The sequence below is a fragment of the Mustelus asterias genome, chromosome 16 (genome assembly GCF_964213995.1).
Source record: "Mustelus asterias chromosome 16, sMusAst1.hap1.1, whole genome shotgun sequence".
NCBI classification, from domain to species: domain Eukaryota; kingdom Metazoa; phylum Chordata; class Chondrichthyes; order Carcharhiniformes; family Triakidae; genus Mustelus; species Mustelus asterias.
The window spans coordinates 64,943,541-64,959,877 of NC_135816.1; the positions used below are offsets into that span (position 1 = coordinate 64,943,541).

At 42.4% G+C, this 16,337-nt stretch overlaps 1 protein-coding gene across 2 annotated transcripts in view; it reads right to left on the reverse strand.

The window, feature by feature from the left end:
- cdc23 (CDC23 (cell division cycle 23, yeast, homolog)) overlaps positions 1-14,884 on the reverse strand; it is a 27,981-nt gene extending 13,097 nt beyond the window's left edge. The window contains exons 1-8 of one of the 2 annotated variants that reach the window (XM_078231206.1): positions 14,741-14,884; positions 12,798-12,870; positions 12,153-12,290; positions 10,465-10,507; positions 9,058-9,163; positions 7,483-7,615; positions 4,863-5,040; positions 2,124-2,221 (exon numbers count right to left, since the gene is read on the reverse strand). In XM_078231206.1, coding sequence (XP_078087332.1) covers positions 2,124-2,221; positions 4,863-5,040; positions 7,483-7,615; positions 9,058-9,163; positions 10,465-10,507; positions 12,153-12,290; positions 12,798-12,870; positions 14,741-14,844 — 873 coding nt within the window. In that variant the 5' untranslated portion in view covers positions 14,845-14,884. Of the gene's footprint in view, positions 1-2,123; positions 2,222-4,862; positions 5,041-7,482; positions 7,616-9,057; positions 9,164-10,464; positions 10,508-12,152; positions 12,291-12,701; positions 12,871-14,740 lie in introns of both variants that reach the window. The other variant, XM_078231207.1, reaches the window with a different exon arrangement.
- Positions 14,885-16,337: the final 1,453 nt, after the last annotated feature.

Here is a 16,337-nt window from a genome sequence, read left to right on the forward strand (position 1 = left end):
AAAAATATTCTTCTCATCTCCACCTTAAATGGAAGACCGCTTATTTTTAAACTGTGGCCCCTAGTTCCAGCCTCTCCCACAAGGGGAAAGTGACTTTCAGCATCCACCCTGTCGAGTCCCCTCAGGACCTTACATGTTTCAATAAAACCACCTCTCAATCTTCTAAACTCCAATGGATACGGGCCCAGCCTGTCCAACCTTTCCTCCTAAGATAATAAAGCCTTGGTCCCCAAGTCCCAGCATTCCAAGTATCAGTTGTGTTTTTGCTGCATCAGAGGCAGCGATCAGTCTTGCATAGACTTGCAGTTGAGAGAAAAACAAGTGTTTGACACAAGGTAAGAAACTGAGCTCCGAGTGAGCCCTTCTGGTGAAGATATGGGAGGTCCAACCAACAAGTATGTCAATAGATGAAGGATGACTCAAGATGCAGGAGTGTCATGAAGGCAAGAGATGGTTATTGTTGAATAGGGTTGCGCGAGAAATTATAAAAAAGTGAACTGAAAGAAAATGTCATTGTATTTTGACAGTCACGGGGAAGATCAAGATGGGGGAGTACTGGAAACTGAAAATTGCAGACATCCAATATATCAAATTTTACAAACAGAACATGCAATAAAGTTAGACAGCTTTGAATGATGTGAGGAAGTCATAGTTGGTATAAGGCCTTGTTTAATGGACAAAGTGATGTGGATCAATCCTCAACTATAGCTCAGAGATTTGAGAGGAATCTAGATAGCTATGAACATATCTTTGGTGAAAGGCTATTTAACAGTAATTTGTTAGAAATATGCACAAGGATGCCAGTCAATGGCTTTAGAAATGTGTTCAAGGGCAGAATCCAAGAGTTGTGGAATGTAACCAAGATGACAGCTAGTGAAATAGTTATGTGAAAACCAGACTGATAAACATGGAATACATGCAAGAATAAAATATTACACTGGAGCAGGAACAGTTTATCTGAAAGGATTTATTATACTCTATATAATAATTACGCAACAATGAGTCATAGAGTCATTACGGCACAGGAGGCCATTCAGTCCATTGAGTCCATGCTGGCTCTGTGGAGCAATCCAGTTAGCTCTATTCCCACACTCTCTCCCTAAAACTCTGCAGGAGTTTTCTCACAGGAGCCCATCCAATTTCCTTTTGAACCTTGATTATCTCCGCCTCCACCATCATCATAGATAGTGAATTCCAGGTCATTACTATTTGCTGCATAAAACGTTTTCCCTCACATTCCCTCCCACATCTATGGTTCAAAACATTAAATTTGTGCCCCCTAGTCCTTGTACCTTCAGCCAATGGGACCAGCTTTTCTTGATCCAACCTATCTAAAGTTATGGTAATCTTCTACATCTCCATTAGATCTCCCATCAACTTCCTTTGCCACAAGGGGAACAATCTCAGCTTCTCCGGCCTAACATTGTAGCTAAAATTCCTGGAATCATTCTGCTAAATGACAGAGGTTTGTTAGATTTGTAGAATGAAAATAAATGTGACAGGTATGAGTTTTTTTTAACCTTTCAGGAAGGCAGTAACTCTGAGTGGGATATGAGTACAGAACTGCCTCTGGTATCTCTTGACAAAACAATGTACGTTGGAGACTAATGTGAGGGATTCACAGCCAATCACACTCAAACCCTCGCCCAGCATTCACACATGCACTTTCCAGCAGGGTCCACTGAAGAGTAATCAGATAATCCAGAGACAAATTAGACAGATTAATTATAATTATTAATTATAATCACACAAATTATTTTGCCAGGACTGAAACCCAATTAACTCAGAACAAACCTAGAATGTAACCCAGGATTCCCTTTTCTAAATAGCTTGTTGCTGTACCGCAAGTGTCTTTAGTATAGAATGGCAGGGGAGCTGGAGGGTACAATTTTACATAACTGATATCAATAACTAAATACAATAGGTCTCAGACATTGTCACAGAGGACACCTTGGTTTTAGTCACAAAATTGTTAACGGAATGTATCACTGATTGAAATACTGTGGAATAAATGAAAACTTAAATCAAAAATAGAAAGCATAACTAGATTAATATTGAGTTTATTGGAACAGACATCAGTCCCATGCGTCCTTAGACCCGTGAACCAGATTAGCCAGCCTTACCCGAACATACAGTAGATTAGATAATGTGTCCATATTCTCTATCCTGTATGGGTCTTGATTCCGTAACTCATTGAAAAGGGTTAAAGCTCTATCAATGTCTAAATATCAGGGAGCAAAAAAAAAGGAAAAGTAGCTCAACGTTTCCTGAATACATGACACAGATAACTACAAACAATCACAATAAATCAAAAGTACCCTTTGTCTTCTAAACACAGGATAACACACACTAGCATATATCATTCAGCAATAACACACTCGCTGCTTAAGATAATCTCACAACTCACAAAAGTAGACATGGAAAGATATATAAAATCTTATTTTTAAAACACACACTAGTGCGCTGCAGAAATAAAAAAAATAGACTTTTATTCAAAAGTTAATATAAAGGCACCCCTTGCCTAATCAGGTGGTTTTATTTGTACAACAAGTAAAATTTAATGATATTGTATGAGGCAGCCATTGATAGAATAGAATCATTGAACCCTTACAGTGCAGACGGAGGCCATTCAGCCTTACGAGTCTGCACTGGACCACAATCCCAGCCAGGCCCTATTCCCATAACCCCTCATGTTTACCCTGAAACTAAGGTCAATTTAGCATGGCCAATCAACCTAACCCACACATCTCTGGACTTTGGGAGGAAACCCATGCAGATACGGGGAGAAAGTGCAAACTCCACACAGACAGTGGGTGACCCAAGCCAGGAATCGAACCTGGGTCCCTGGCACTGTGGGGCAGCAGTGCTAACCACCGTGCCACCCCTCTCTCAGCTTCCCTCACAGACAAGACCATTAAAACATTATTTTTCAATGCACAATGGGGAAATCCTCCAATTTTATTGGGTGACCAAAAATAATGATTTCTACAAATTCAGATTTATAATTTGTAAAAGTCCAAACTTAAAGTCCACAGAACTGCAGCGTGAAGCAGGGACCCCCAAAGTGCAACTGAACAAATGTTCTGCAGCAACAAAAACTGTGTTGATCAAGAGACATGTTGAACTTAAACTTAGCAAGAGAAACACTGTTACGGATCCCACTTCAAGTGTTACACGCGTTTGGCAAGCTCTATTTAAGCCCGATTTCCTCTCTTACAGAAGTTAAAATGGAGATTGGGAAGGAGGCTTTGGTCTGGATTTTCGACTTGATTTGCTCCAGATTTTTCAGCGTAATTCACCTGAACTTGGCACAAAATAAAAATCGCAGAATCTTTAATGCAAATTGTGTTTAGCCAAGTTGCATTTCCATGATGTTTTGTGCCAGTTTTAAATCATTCCACAAGCAGATCTCATCCTGTACAAAACTGGCTACCCCTAAGGGTGAAACTGATCACCATTAGGAGTTTCTGCTGATTGTATTTGCTTGCAGGCTTTCAAGGAGAATCTAGAAATTGAGTTGAGTCTTTTGGGCGTGAGGACACTAATAGGTATATTTTAAAAGATTTATAATGCAATTTATTTATTTTATTTACTAAGGAACTGGCTAAATAGAAATTTTAAAAATAAATAAACCAATCTAAATAGAAAACAGCTTTGTATTTTTAATAAAGTCATTTCCAACAAGCAAAATATTTTCTGAACCATGTTTTTGTTAAAGTTGTTTAAAACATTTGCCAGTCGATGATAGATTATACATTTACCGATAAGAGTTTGAGCAGGGTGTAATTTGTGCTGTAATTGTCAATTGTACACAAAGTTAAAACACTAGACCTTTCTCTTTAATCAATTGACCAAGCTGAAATCCACATTTACTCTCATCCCTAGCCCAGCACCAAGCTGCAGTCTCTCTTCAGAGAGGTCTTCGGGCATAAAGTGATATGCAGCAACCAAAATCTGCCGCATTGTCGTACAGGGTTATTGGATCAGAAGGTATTCATTATCCCGGCACCAGGACCACACCTACTGTGATGCCACGTTAAGTGGGCACAGTAAGCAGTCTCACAAGACGAGGTTAAAGTCCAACAGGTTTATTTGGAATCGCGAGCTTTCGGAGCGCTGCTCATCAGGTGATGAAGGAGCAGTGCTCTGAAAGCTCGTGATTCAAATAAACCTGTTGGACTTTAACCTGGTGTTGTGAGACCTCTTGCTGTGCCCACTCCAATCCAACGCCGGCATCTCCACCTCATCACATGTAAGTGGAGACAGAGACACATGTTGGTATCTGGCTTACATTTTTAGAAAATATCCAGATGCCAAGGACTGTTGAGTGGCAACTCCAACGACACAATGGACAAGTCTTGCCTCTAATTTTGTCATCTACAAAATTATATCAGGCAAACAAGTGAAGGATTTGGTGGATAAGAACAGAAAATGTTGGAAAAGCTCAGCAAACCCGGCAGCATCTGTGGAGAGACAAACAGGTAACGTTTCCAGTCCACGTGCCTCCTCTTCAGAGCTCTGTAGCCATCACAGACTCAAAACGTTAACTTTGTTTCTCTCCACAGATGCTGCCAGACCTTCTGAACTTTTCTGTTTTTATTTCAGATTTTCAGCATCCTCAATATTTTGCTTTTATTTTAAGGATTTGGTGGAACTGGGTTGGATCAAGGCCAGGTTCCAGCTATACTGAGGAGTCACTGCTGAGACAAAGCGTTTACTACAAGCATTCCTAAGCTTCCGAAAAGGTTGACAGGCAGGAAAGGAGGCCGAAGGATTGAATTCTAAAAAACAAATTACACACAAAATTTGAGACCATCCCAATTTGATTTTAAAATAGTAAAATGAAAAGACCTCAAACTGACCTCGAACATTGTGATAAGCCACAGCAATTTGGGAGATTATATAAGTGCTTTTGGAGAAGCCAGCATCAATTAGGTTCTGGTATTTTTGCAGCGCCTCCTCAATCAGCTGCAGTTCCGTGTAGATGTGAGCCAGGAAGAACTCTTTCATCCATGTACTGGGTAGTACCATGGGCTTGAGCTGGAAGAAGAATGCAAAGGACATCAGGTATCAGTAGTGTATACAAACCAAGCTTGAAGTCACTGCCATCAGAGTCCAAGTGCCTGGGGAGATCCTTGAACTTCCATAAAACAGTCGAGGCAGAGACCCTGGAATCATTTAAGAAACAATACTGCAATAGGTGAGGCTGGATTACAGATTAATGATTAAACCAGGTTTCCTCATCTGCAAGTATCACGATCTCCTCTCATGTTGGATCCATTAACGCATCCTACATAAAGGATCTCCAAACTGGCTTTAAATGAGCCAGAACAAGGGGCTTTAAAATGAGTGATCCAGACGTTAGCGAATGCCTGGCTTGAAAAACCAGACTCAAATTAAAAATCAGGGATAGGCCCAACTTTTACAGCAGAATGATCATACAGCAAGTGAACAAAGCCCGTTGAGATCTCATGGGAGTGTGAATTAAGCTAATGTACCCTCCTGCTTCAGGTTTTATTCAGCACAAAGCTTGCACCATAATTAGAAGGGACTTGTATTTATAGTGTCCTATTGTACATTGCAAAGATTCCACAGTACTTCATAGTGTTTGGTTTGAAGTGCAGTCACTCTAAAGCAGGCAAACGTGGCTCAGTAAGGTCTCACTGACAGCAATGAGGTTCAGTAACTAGTTAATCCATTGTTTGTGGAGGAATATTGGCCAAGACACAAAGAACTCCTTGCTCTTCTTCAACTGCTGCCAGTGCATCTTTAATATCTTTCTGAATGGGCAAATAAGTCGGCACCTCTAGCGACTTAACATTTCCTCAGCAATGAAATAAAGTTTACTTATTAGTCACAAGTAAGGTTTACATTAACACTGCAATGAAGTTACTGTGAAATTCCCCTAGTCGTCACACTCCGGCACCTGTTCAGTTCAATTCACCTAACCAGCATGTCTTGTAGACTGGGGTAGACTGAGGAAACCGGAGCTCTTGGAGGAAACCCATGCAGACACGGGGAGAACATGCAAACTCCACAGTGACCCAAGCTGGGAATTGAACCCGGATCCGTGGCGCTGTGAGGCAGCAGTGCTAACCACTGTGCCGTGTCGCCCATTATGAACTCCCCTTAGGGTGTCACCACTATTAACTGCGCTCCTCATTTAACAAGAGGTGCTATGGGAGAGTAAAGTCTCTCTCTCTCTCAGTCAACCCTTTCCAGAACAGTGGATAAGCTCAGGGTCAGAAAATTGTTGGACAAGATCTGTTACCGCAAATTGATAACTTGATATTTGAACTTATGGTTTTCTTTTTTCTTATTACAGAACTACACTAAAGAAGAACTTCAACCATTAGTATGTCCAGTGTCAGGGTTTTATTCCATTTTCATTCACTTTTGAAAGTGCAGCACTCTTAAGAGCCCGATTTTACCATTTTCATTCTAAGTGCTAAATCTGGGCGCAATTCAGATCCGACTTGGAAACCTGCTCTCAGGTGCCCCCATACGCACTTAGCCTGAAAAAAAAATTGTGGGTCTGAATCGCGCTGTGGGTGGGGCTTATTGCGCCCAAAAAGCTGCTGCTCCGATCGGAAATCTGAACTGCACATGTGCAGTGAGAAAAGAATTTGAAAAAACGCGCTCCTATCACACCGCTCCCAGGCCACAGAAAGCGGATAAAGCAGCCCAGGAGCGATGGCCCCCACAGACATCGCCCCACTGCCATAATATAACTGTCCCCCTTATCCAACCCACCCCCCCCACCAATCGCAATCCTCTGCCCCCTATCCCCCCTACCAGAGATACATGCGGCCCCCTTCCCCCCCCCCCAATTAGGGATACATCTTACACGCCTCCCTCCCTCCCCCCACCACCAAAGAATGATCCCCCCCTCCCCCCGAAGAGAATGATCAGGCCCCCCCCCCCAAAACCCACCAGAGAATGATCAGGCCCGCCTCCCTCCCCCCCACCACCGATCTGAGTCAGAGAGCTTTTGGAAGCTCTGAACTCACCTCTTCAGAAGCTGAAGTGCTCGAAACAGACCTTTGCCGAGCATGTCTGTTTAGCGCCGAATCTGGACGGGCGAACGTGATGGTAAAGGGGGAAGTGCTGGTAAAGTTGGGCGTGCAGCCCATTCATTCAATTTAAATGCATGCAAATGCAATTAAATTGCCGTTGCACCCGTTTCGGGCGTGGTTCGGATCGTGGCCATTTTTGGGCCTTGGTAAAGTGAGCATCTGCATGGACGTGGGGGTGGATCACGTTAATGGCCTCACGCCTGACTTTACCCATTTTTCGCACCCGCAATGGTAAAATCGGGCCCCAAGTCTCTGTTGTCCAATAACATTTCATGATTATTATGTTCTTACAATGAAATTAAAAGTTCTGTTTTGAGTTGCCACACAGTTGAAGAGAAACAAATGCACTCACTAAGTTACGAGCCATGAGAGAAACTCCCAGAAAAGGAATAAACTAGTCACATACCATCTCCTTGTCAGTAATGAGGTTGCAGAGTTCAAGCCAAGCTCCCCAATGCAGAGGTAGACTGTGCGTGGCTTCCACAAACACATCAATAGCTTCTTTAACTAGGTCTAGTTTCCGCAGGACCACTCCGTACCTAATATACAAACCCTGAATGAATTTCAGCTTACATGGATATAAATATATTAAACTGATCGATATTTTGATAATTCAATGTTAAACTCACAATGCAATGCAAAAACAGGCAGGCAGCTAGTTACAAAGCTGTGCGAGGATAGTAAATGCTATAAATGTAATTGAGGTTGAAATAGCTTGTGCCCCGAGAAACAATGGTGGGCCAGTTTAAGTCATCTAATTCCTGGGCACTCACTGCAAGCGATGACATCTCTTTAAAAAAATAAATACATGCCGCCGTCATCCAGTGTTGGTTTTTTTGCAGTCAGCCTGGCCTAATGCAGAACTCCTGAATGCATCCAACAAAACCCAGGGCTCCATGGAACCCAGTTTTGGAAACGTTGTCTTAACACAATTCTGAAATGAATTGTAATTTGGCTCACTAAATCATCCATCCAAAAACAACCCACAGCTCAACTCCTGTTTCTTTGATAATTCTGGACTTTTCACTCAATTCCCTACCTCGAAATCCATTTCCGAGGATTACTCTGAGAATATTTGAGACCCTTTGCTCGACCATTATGATTCAATCTGAAGTAGCGTTTAGATTTCCTTCTTCTATAGCATTTACTCTCCTCATACAGCTTTACAAAGTCACCTTTCAAAGCTGAAACCCCACAAGTGCCCCCAGTCTTTCCTCATAACTCACTCCCCTGGCACCCCTGTATTGTGAGTCATCTGTCCATCACCCCAAGGTCCTGAATGCTTTGGCATTCCTGAATGCTTTGGCATTTGAGCCCAGTCCTCAAAATCGACAAAAACAAAATATTGCAGATGCTGGGAATCTGAAATAGAAACAGTGAAGGCTGGAGAGCCGGCAGCATCTGTGAAAATAAAAACAGTTAATGTTTCAGGTCAATGACCAGAACCAGTTCTGACGAAAGGTCATCTATCTGAAACATTAACTCTGTTTCTCTCTCCACAGACGCTGCCAGCTCTGCTGAACATTCCTCATGGTGCAGCCTGATCAAAAGACTGAAGGTTGGAGGCAGGGCTCCCTGAGGCTGGCAATTGTTCGTTTAAACTAAGTTCTGCACTTTAGAGAGCCACCTTCTAACTTTGGGAAATTGTGAAGACAACAGGAATGTGAAATATTGCGATAGCTCATTATCCCTGATCACAACGTCACTGAGTACAGCTTCACAATGCAATGCATTCCATCCAAGTGGTTAGTTTCCAGGCTGTCTTTTACCAATTCTGAAGTACAACACATGGCAACAAACAATGACTGAAATATGGAGCAGTGCACAGATAATACCCATTGCTCTCCCCACCATCGCCTCTTCCCAAATACAAGTTGTGGGGAAATTCGGTAAAATCGGCTTCCCAGGATTGTCACCTATCTTATTCAGTATATACTGGGGAAAACAAGGCAGTTAAATAATCACATTAGCTGGTACATACAAGTATAGTCCAAAACCATCCAGTTCCCTGGCTTTGTGTTTTTTGCTCAGTTCAACTCGCAATTCCCTCAGAGACTCATTCTTCACTTGTCCTTTCTCCAAGGGTCCTGCCAAGCAAATAGAAAATAAACCTTCACACATATTGGCCTAGAGCAATGCTGACGTGGCTTGGGGTCACAGATCACAGTCTAGCAGACCAACAATCCTCTTTCTTCCTTTTCAAAGGACCTATAGTTACGTCAATAAAAGCTGTGCACAGCCATGGTCTTTCAATATGAAAATGTAACGCTGCTATAAGTCTTTATAAACTTAATAGTTAAATGAAATGTATTAAAGCATCTTCTCTTCAACAGTTCAGCACATCCATTGAGGTTAGTTTAACCTCCCTTAACAGATTCTAGCACATTTAATAAAACATATATGCCACTAATAATGCAGGTCAATAAAGAAAATTGTAGTCATCACCTCTTTCTTCAACACACATTAATGAATTAAAACTTCCAAATACAAAATAATGCATGATATTAATTTTGATCTGTCAAAGGAGGCTAAACTGTTTAATATGTTTAAGGAAGTCAAAATAACTAAAAGATGATGGATACATTTGTGCGGCCCTCCAACAGGCCAGATCCAGAGTCTATAAGGACAACAGACATCAAATACTAAAAGCAGGCTGCAGAGAAATACAGTATAAAATAAGAAGGCTATTTTCAATTACCACACCATATGTTCAATAATATTGTATTTAATTAGCTTTAAATCTCTCTGGCAACTCCCCATATCGTTTAGGTCCTCATTAGGTCAACTGGCTAAGTCACATAGGTCAGAAAGGGTTTGATCACTGGCCTAAACTGAGTTCAGTAAGGAGTCTCACAACACCAGGTTAAAGTCCAATAGGTTTATTTGGTAGCACAAGCTTTCGGAGCATCGCTCCTTCTTCAGGTGAGTGAAGAGTTGTGTTTACGAACAGGCCCTGTTTGTGTTAGCAACGGAGTTAGGAACGGAGAGTAGGAAGAACATATCATCTCAGAAGGTTCTGGCTGATATTTGGCCAATGACTCCCCTGTCCTCCACCCCCAACTTTGCTGAACACATAAATGTGGCAGTAAAATGAGAATAGGATTGCACTTAACATCTATGATTCCCATCACAGTCAAATATCGTGTTTCTCACACAGCTCAGGGTTATACAAGAATAATAGGTAGGGGGAACAGAGTGTGACCAGTGCATGTACTACCATAGCCCAGTAAGAATCAACATCTCAGTTAACAAATACAAAACAAAAATTAAAAATATTAATCTTTTCATTGCTATTTTAAACAAGAAACTCAATTGTGAAGTTTCATGCAATGGACAAAATCACAGCTCATTGCTATGGTAACTAGTTATCGATGGAAGACAAGCTTACCCAAACTGTCTACTGTTTCATCATCCTTCTTCTTTTCCCCAGACTAGAATACCAAAAAACAGTTACTAAACATTTAAATAACTTCATCACATTAGAATCAGAGCATGACAGCATAGATTTAGAAATACAACGTAACAGAGTCAGTAACTGGGATGATCTTTCCATTATCCATATTCCTTTCTGGATTATTAGCCCAGGGCCTTCAGATGACAATTTCCAGAGCCATGGTACTTCTGTGGCAGAATGCAAATTTACATTCCAAAGTTACTGAACTCTGCCCTGTATATTTGACCAGCTGATCCATTGAACCATGCTGTACACAAAGAGAAAAATAAAAACTAATTGTTACAAGATGTTTGTAAGGATTAATTTCATCTGCTTTCCATCTTAACAACTTATTTGAAGAATAAACTTGCATTTATAAAATACTTTTCACATTTAAGTGCATGGGAATCTTGTCCAGGGACCTGGGTTCGATTCCCGGCTTGGGTCACTGTCTGTGTGGAGTTTGCACATTCTCCTCGTGTCTGCGTGGGTTTCCTCCGGGTGCTCCGGTTTCCTCCCACAGTCCAGAGATGTGCGGGTTAGGTTGATTGGCCATGCTAAAAATTGCCCCTTAGTGTCCTGAGATGCGTAGGTTAGAGGGATTAGTGGGTACAATATGTAGGATATGGGGGTAGGGCCTGGTGGGATTGTGGTCGGTGCAGACTCGATGGGCCGAATGGCCTTTTTCTGTACTGTAGGGTTTCTATGATTTCTTCTATGATATTATCAGAAGTACTGGCATTATAGCCAACAGGCACTTGTGAAATGTGGTTATTGCTGTTTTCTTTCCCATAAAGTATGAGAAGTCTAACAATTGAGAGCAGGGCAAGGACATTAAAAAATATTTGTGCAACTGAACAACAAGAAAGATTTGCATTTATATATACCACTTTACAAAACCACCGGATGTCTCAAAGTGCATTACAATCAATGAAGTACTTTTGAAGAGTATTCACTGTTGTAATGTAGGAAATGCAGCTGCCAGTTTGTGCACAGCAAGCAGCAATATGATAATGATCAGACAATCTATTCTTTGTGATGTTGTTTGAAAGATAAATACTGGCTCAAGACACTGGGATATCTTCTTTCCTTCGAAACAGTGCCATGGGATCTTTCTCATCACCTGAGCGGGCAGATGGGTCCTTGTTTTAACATCTTATCCCAAAGACAAGAACCTAAACAGTGCAGCACTCCCGCAGCACTGCACGAAAGTGTCAGCCTCGAATTTGGTGCTCAAGTCCTGGATTGGGACCTTCTGATTTAGAGGCGAGAATGCTATCAACTGATCCAGGGCCGCCATTCCAAAAGCTGGGAAATATAGTTGCCAATGAGGAGGACAGTAACAGAATGCAAGAGGGCATGGAATAATGAAATTGGCAGATGGAATTTGGAGATTCTTGATTATTGCCTACTTTTGTTGTTCACGGGGTAGGAGGAGTGTTCCTCACAACAGATAATGAAGCTTCTATCAGACCGTAGAAAATGGTGTATAGTATGACTCTGTCTAAGAAAAAATGCCAGAAGATGAATTTCATCCCATTTGTCAAGGTTGGATTAAAAATAGGCTCCAGGGTGAAAGGGCACCATCCAGAAATGCATCTGACGGATCACTGCAAGTTTACTATTAATGACTGTTGCCTTACCAGATATCTGGAGTACATATACAGGAAATAAGCCTTCTGACTCTGACAACCTTTGAGAAAATATGCTGCTCGGTCATATTCCTTTAAGTCAAAGTATGATTTGGCCAAAGTGTAAGCATCCAAATCCACCAGGTCTTCCTAAATAGAAACACATTTTTACAAAAAAAAAATCAGTTACTCAAAAAGAAACCTCTTGTGAAATGTAGACATAGCCCCTACTCTGGAGATTGCACTGAAATGCAGCTGATTTTCTCTGCCACAAAGTTACCAGGATTTTGTTAATGCCAGAACAGAATGAAAAGGGATTTCAATGCTTCGCTTCATTCATTCCCCAACCACCCCCATCAAAACAAGTACCAGGATACAGATGTAATTATAGCCTAATGTATTATTAGTTTACCCAAGCAAGTCCTGCTCTACTAAAGCTGTGTCCCCTCTCTAACAGTAACAATGGAGAAGAGGATCAATGCAACACTCCTTTTAAATACATTTTCTAATCTCGAGCTAGCAGAAGACTGAAAAAAACCTTCAGTTCCAATGGTTTCAGACCTTTTAAAACTGTGGCATCTTCAATTCTGAGCTGCATCTAAAGCTGCCTGTTCGAAATGAGTGGAATCTGTGTACTGTTTAAAAGAACTGTTGTACCTCTGTTAGCGTAGGGGCAGGTGGCAGCTCGTCTTTGGGAAGAGGATCCAGAGAGAAGGCCAACTCTGAAGCCCTGTGTGTAAAAGAAAGAGTCAACCTTAATCAGGGCGTGAGAAATCCAGACCTCTCCCCAAGTTCCGTGTAACACGGGCAAACCCATCTGAATAGCTGCTTACTTTCCACTATCAAAAGAACAAGAGAACATCATTCATTTTGTCACTGTCCAGGGTTGCATAAACTTGTTAAATGTTAAGATTTTAGAAAGATATTTCTTTCCTGTCCAGATCTAAGGTCCACTGCCAGCTCCGTGCCTAACTCCCTATAATGTATGACATATTAGGCACAATAGTTGGTAATGTTGTTCTACCCAGTCATTACCATGATCAGCTCTCTAGAATTCACACCAGCCTTTTCAGTCTTTGGATAGCAGAAGAATAAACACTCAGTTCGACCAGACTGTGCTACAGACAGATAGTCAAGTTCAGTGCAAATAAAAGACCTAACTTGATTCCAGATCCAAAGGCGCAGCCAGGAATGAAAAACAAAAGATTTAATTTGATCTGAACCCCTGAATAACGATGAAAGTGGGGGACAGACGAGTAGATGGTCTTCTGCTACATCATTTTTATGCAATTATTTTTGTGACATAAAGGATTCTGCTAAATTTGCAAATAGATTTTTTTCCAATGACAGCATATAATCCACATCATTCAACAATGATGCACATGGATTTGTACACTGAAGAAATAATGGTCAAGATTATCACTGCAACCTTATAAAGGTAATAATCACTAAAGTCTATAAATTGATTACTTTATAAAGTTAACTGTTCAGAGTTGAAAAAAGTCATCTGTAAATAAAAACAAGTAACAACTACAGTCAGTTTAACCTCAGTGATCTCACCGTGTCTCAAATCCACCTCCCCACCTGTTCCCCATATCCCTTTATCCCTTTTTGTTATTCAAAATATGGCTATCTCCTCTTGAAACCATTCAACGATTCAGACTCCACCGCGCTATGGGGCAGTGAGTTCCACAAATTCACCACCATCTGTGAGAAGTAGTTCCTCCTCATTTCAGTTTTAAATCTACCGCCATGATCTGACTGAATGGCTTGAAGGGCAGAATTTGCCTACTTCTGCTCCTAATTCCGATGTTCCTATGTCCCTTTTCCTTGGAGAAAGAAAGGCTGGGGGGGGGGAATCTGACAGAAGTATTCAAAATCATGAGGTGTCTGGACAGAATAGATAGGGAGAAACTATTCCCACTCGTGAAAGGATCAACAGTGTACAGATTTAAAGTATTTGGCAAGAACTGCAAAAGTGACGAGAAAATGTATTTTTACACAGCGAGCAGATATGTTCTTTAATGCACTGCCTCAGTGTGTGATGAAGACAATTTCAATTGAAGCATTCAAAAGGGAATTAGACTGTTATTTGAAAAGGAGCAACGTGCAGAGTCATGGGGAGAAGGCAGGAGAATGACATTAAGTAAATCGCTCCTTCGGAGAGCCAGTGCAGACACAATGGACCCAATGGCCTCATCTGTGCTGTAATTCTGAGGTATTTCTAACTTTACCCTCATATTTAACCAGATGACATTTAGAATATCCATTCATAGTAAACCACTCTGCGACCCATTTGTACACATTAGCATCAGGCTGAGGTAAGCTGCTCTGACAGATCCTGATTGAACTGATGGGCGGTGTGACTTCAACCTTGTAGCATTATTGAGGAGTAGATTACAGGAGGGGATAACAGATTAAAGTGTAGAGTGGGGGATGTTTGAAACGAGCTTTACATTATTTAAACAGTGAGAATGATGGAAACACATTTAAACACAGTGTGTGTTGCATTTGCAATGCTGCAAAGTGGAAATGCAGAGTTTCAGCTGGTCCTGGTGCTGACCCAGTCTCCGCACTCGCCCGTCGGCTCTCTCACTCACCACTTGGCGCTCTGCAGCAGGCCGCGCTCCCGGCACAGGCCGCTCACCGCCATCAGGCCCCGCTTCACCTCCTTCAGCTCCGGGAACTCACTCAACGCCGCCATCTTCCTCCCGCTCACCCTCACTGCCAATCACAGCGCTGCTGCCCTCACAGCCAATCACAGCGCTGCTGCCCTCACAGCCAATCACAGCGCTGCTTCCCTCACGGCCAATCACAGCACTGCTGCCCTCACAGCCAATCACAGTGCTGCTTCCATCACAGTCAATCACAGCGCTGCTGCCCTCACAGCCAATCACAGCGCTGCTGCCCTCACAGCCAATCACAGGGCTGCTTCCCTCACAGCCAATCACAGCGGGGCTGCCCTCACAGCCAATCACAGGGCTGCTTCCCTCACAGCCAATCACAGCGCTGCTGCCCTCGCAGCCAATCACAGGGCTGCTTCCCTCACAGCCAATCACAGCGCTGCTGCCCTCACAACCAATCATAGCGCTGCATCCTTCACAGCCAATCATTGCGGTGCTTCCCTCACAACCAATCACAGCGCTGCTTCCCCACCACCAATCACAGCGCTGCGTCTGTCACAGCCACTTAGCAACGCCTCACCCGCCAATATCCGCTCACCAGATTGGCCAGGGTGCTTGCAGCCCAGCTGTCCATCATCTAAATGATGTTTTATTGTGGGAAGTTATGAAGAAGGAATCAGAATCCCTACAGTGCAGAAGGAGGCCATTTGGCCCATCAAGTCTTCATCCCCCCAGTTAATTATTCCTAATCTAAATTGGTCTTTGTCCTTTTGTATAGCTAGCATAAACCCTATGATACATATGATCACAGTCTCCTCAGTGTTCTCTCTGATACTTGACCCACTTGGCTCACCGCATTGCCAGGAACCAGGACCAGCAACACTTCCCCAATTAGAAAAAAAAGATAAAGGCGTCACTGCAGAGCCCCACCAATACGTTGTGTTCTTAGTTCAAAGGGAACTCTGGGACCATGAGTGCGCACCATTCATATTTTTTTTAGATCATTTTACTATTTATTGTCAATTTATGTACATCTGTGCTTTAAATCCTTGATGGATACAGCATCACACGAATCCTGTGCCCAATAGCCTTAGCGGGCAGGTTACTCCTGAACTTGGCACGCACCATGCCACTGTTTCCATGAGCACGGGTCACTTTACCCCATTTGAGACGAGGGAGAAATGTGAGCTGAGGAGTAATTGCTGAGGGTTGTGAATCTTTGGGTTGAGGGTTGAGGATGCTCCACCATTGAATACATTTAAAGCTAGGATGGACAGATTTTTGGCCTCTCAGGGAATTAAGAGCGGGTAGGAAAATGGAGTTGAAGTCCAATGTCAGTCATGAATGTATTGAATGATGGAGCATCCTCGACGGGCCATTTGGTCTACTCCTACTCCTGCTTCTTGTGTCCTCGTGACTAGCTTGTCTGCTATTTTCAACCAGGAAAATTGTATTTGGTGTGCTCACAACAGTAAAGGACAGTTTGGAAAACATGGACCTGTGTAAACAGAAGCCACAGTGCATCCATGGAAGAAAACGCTATGTTCATCCTGGCTGATGTGGAGAGGAACAA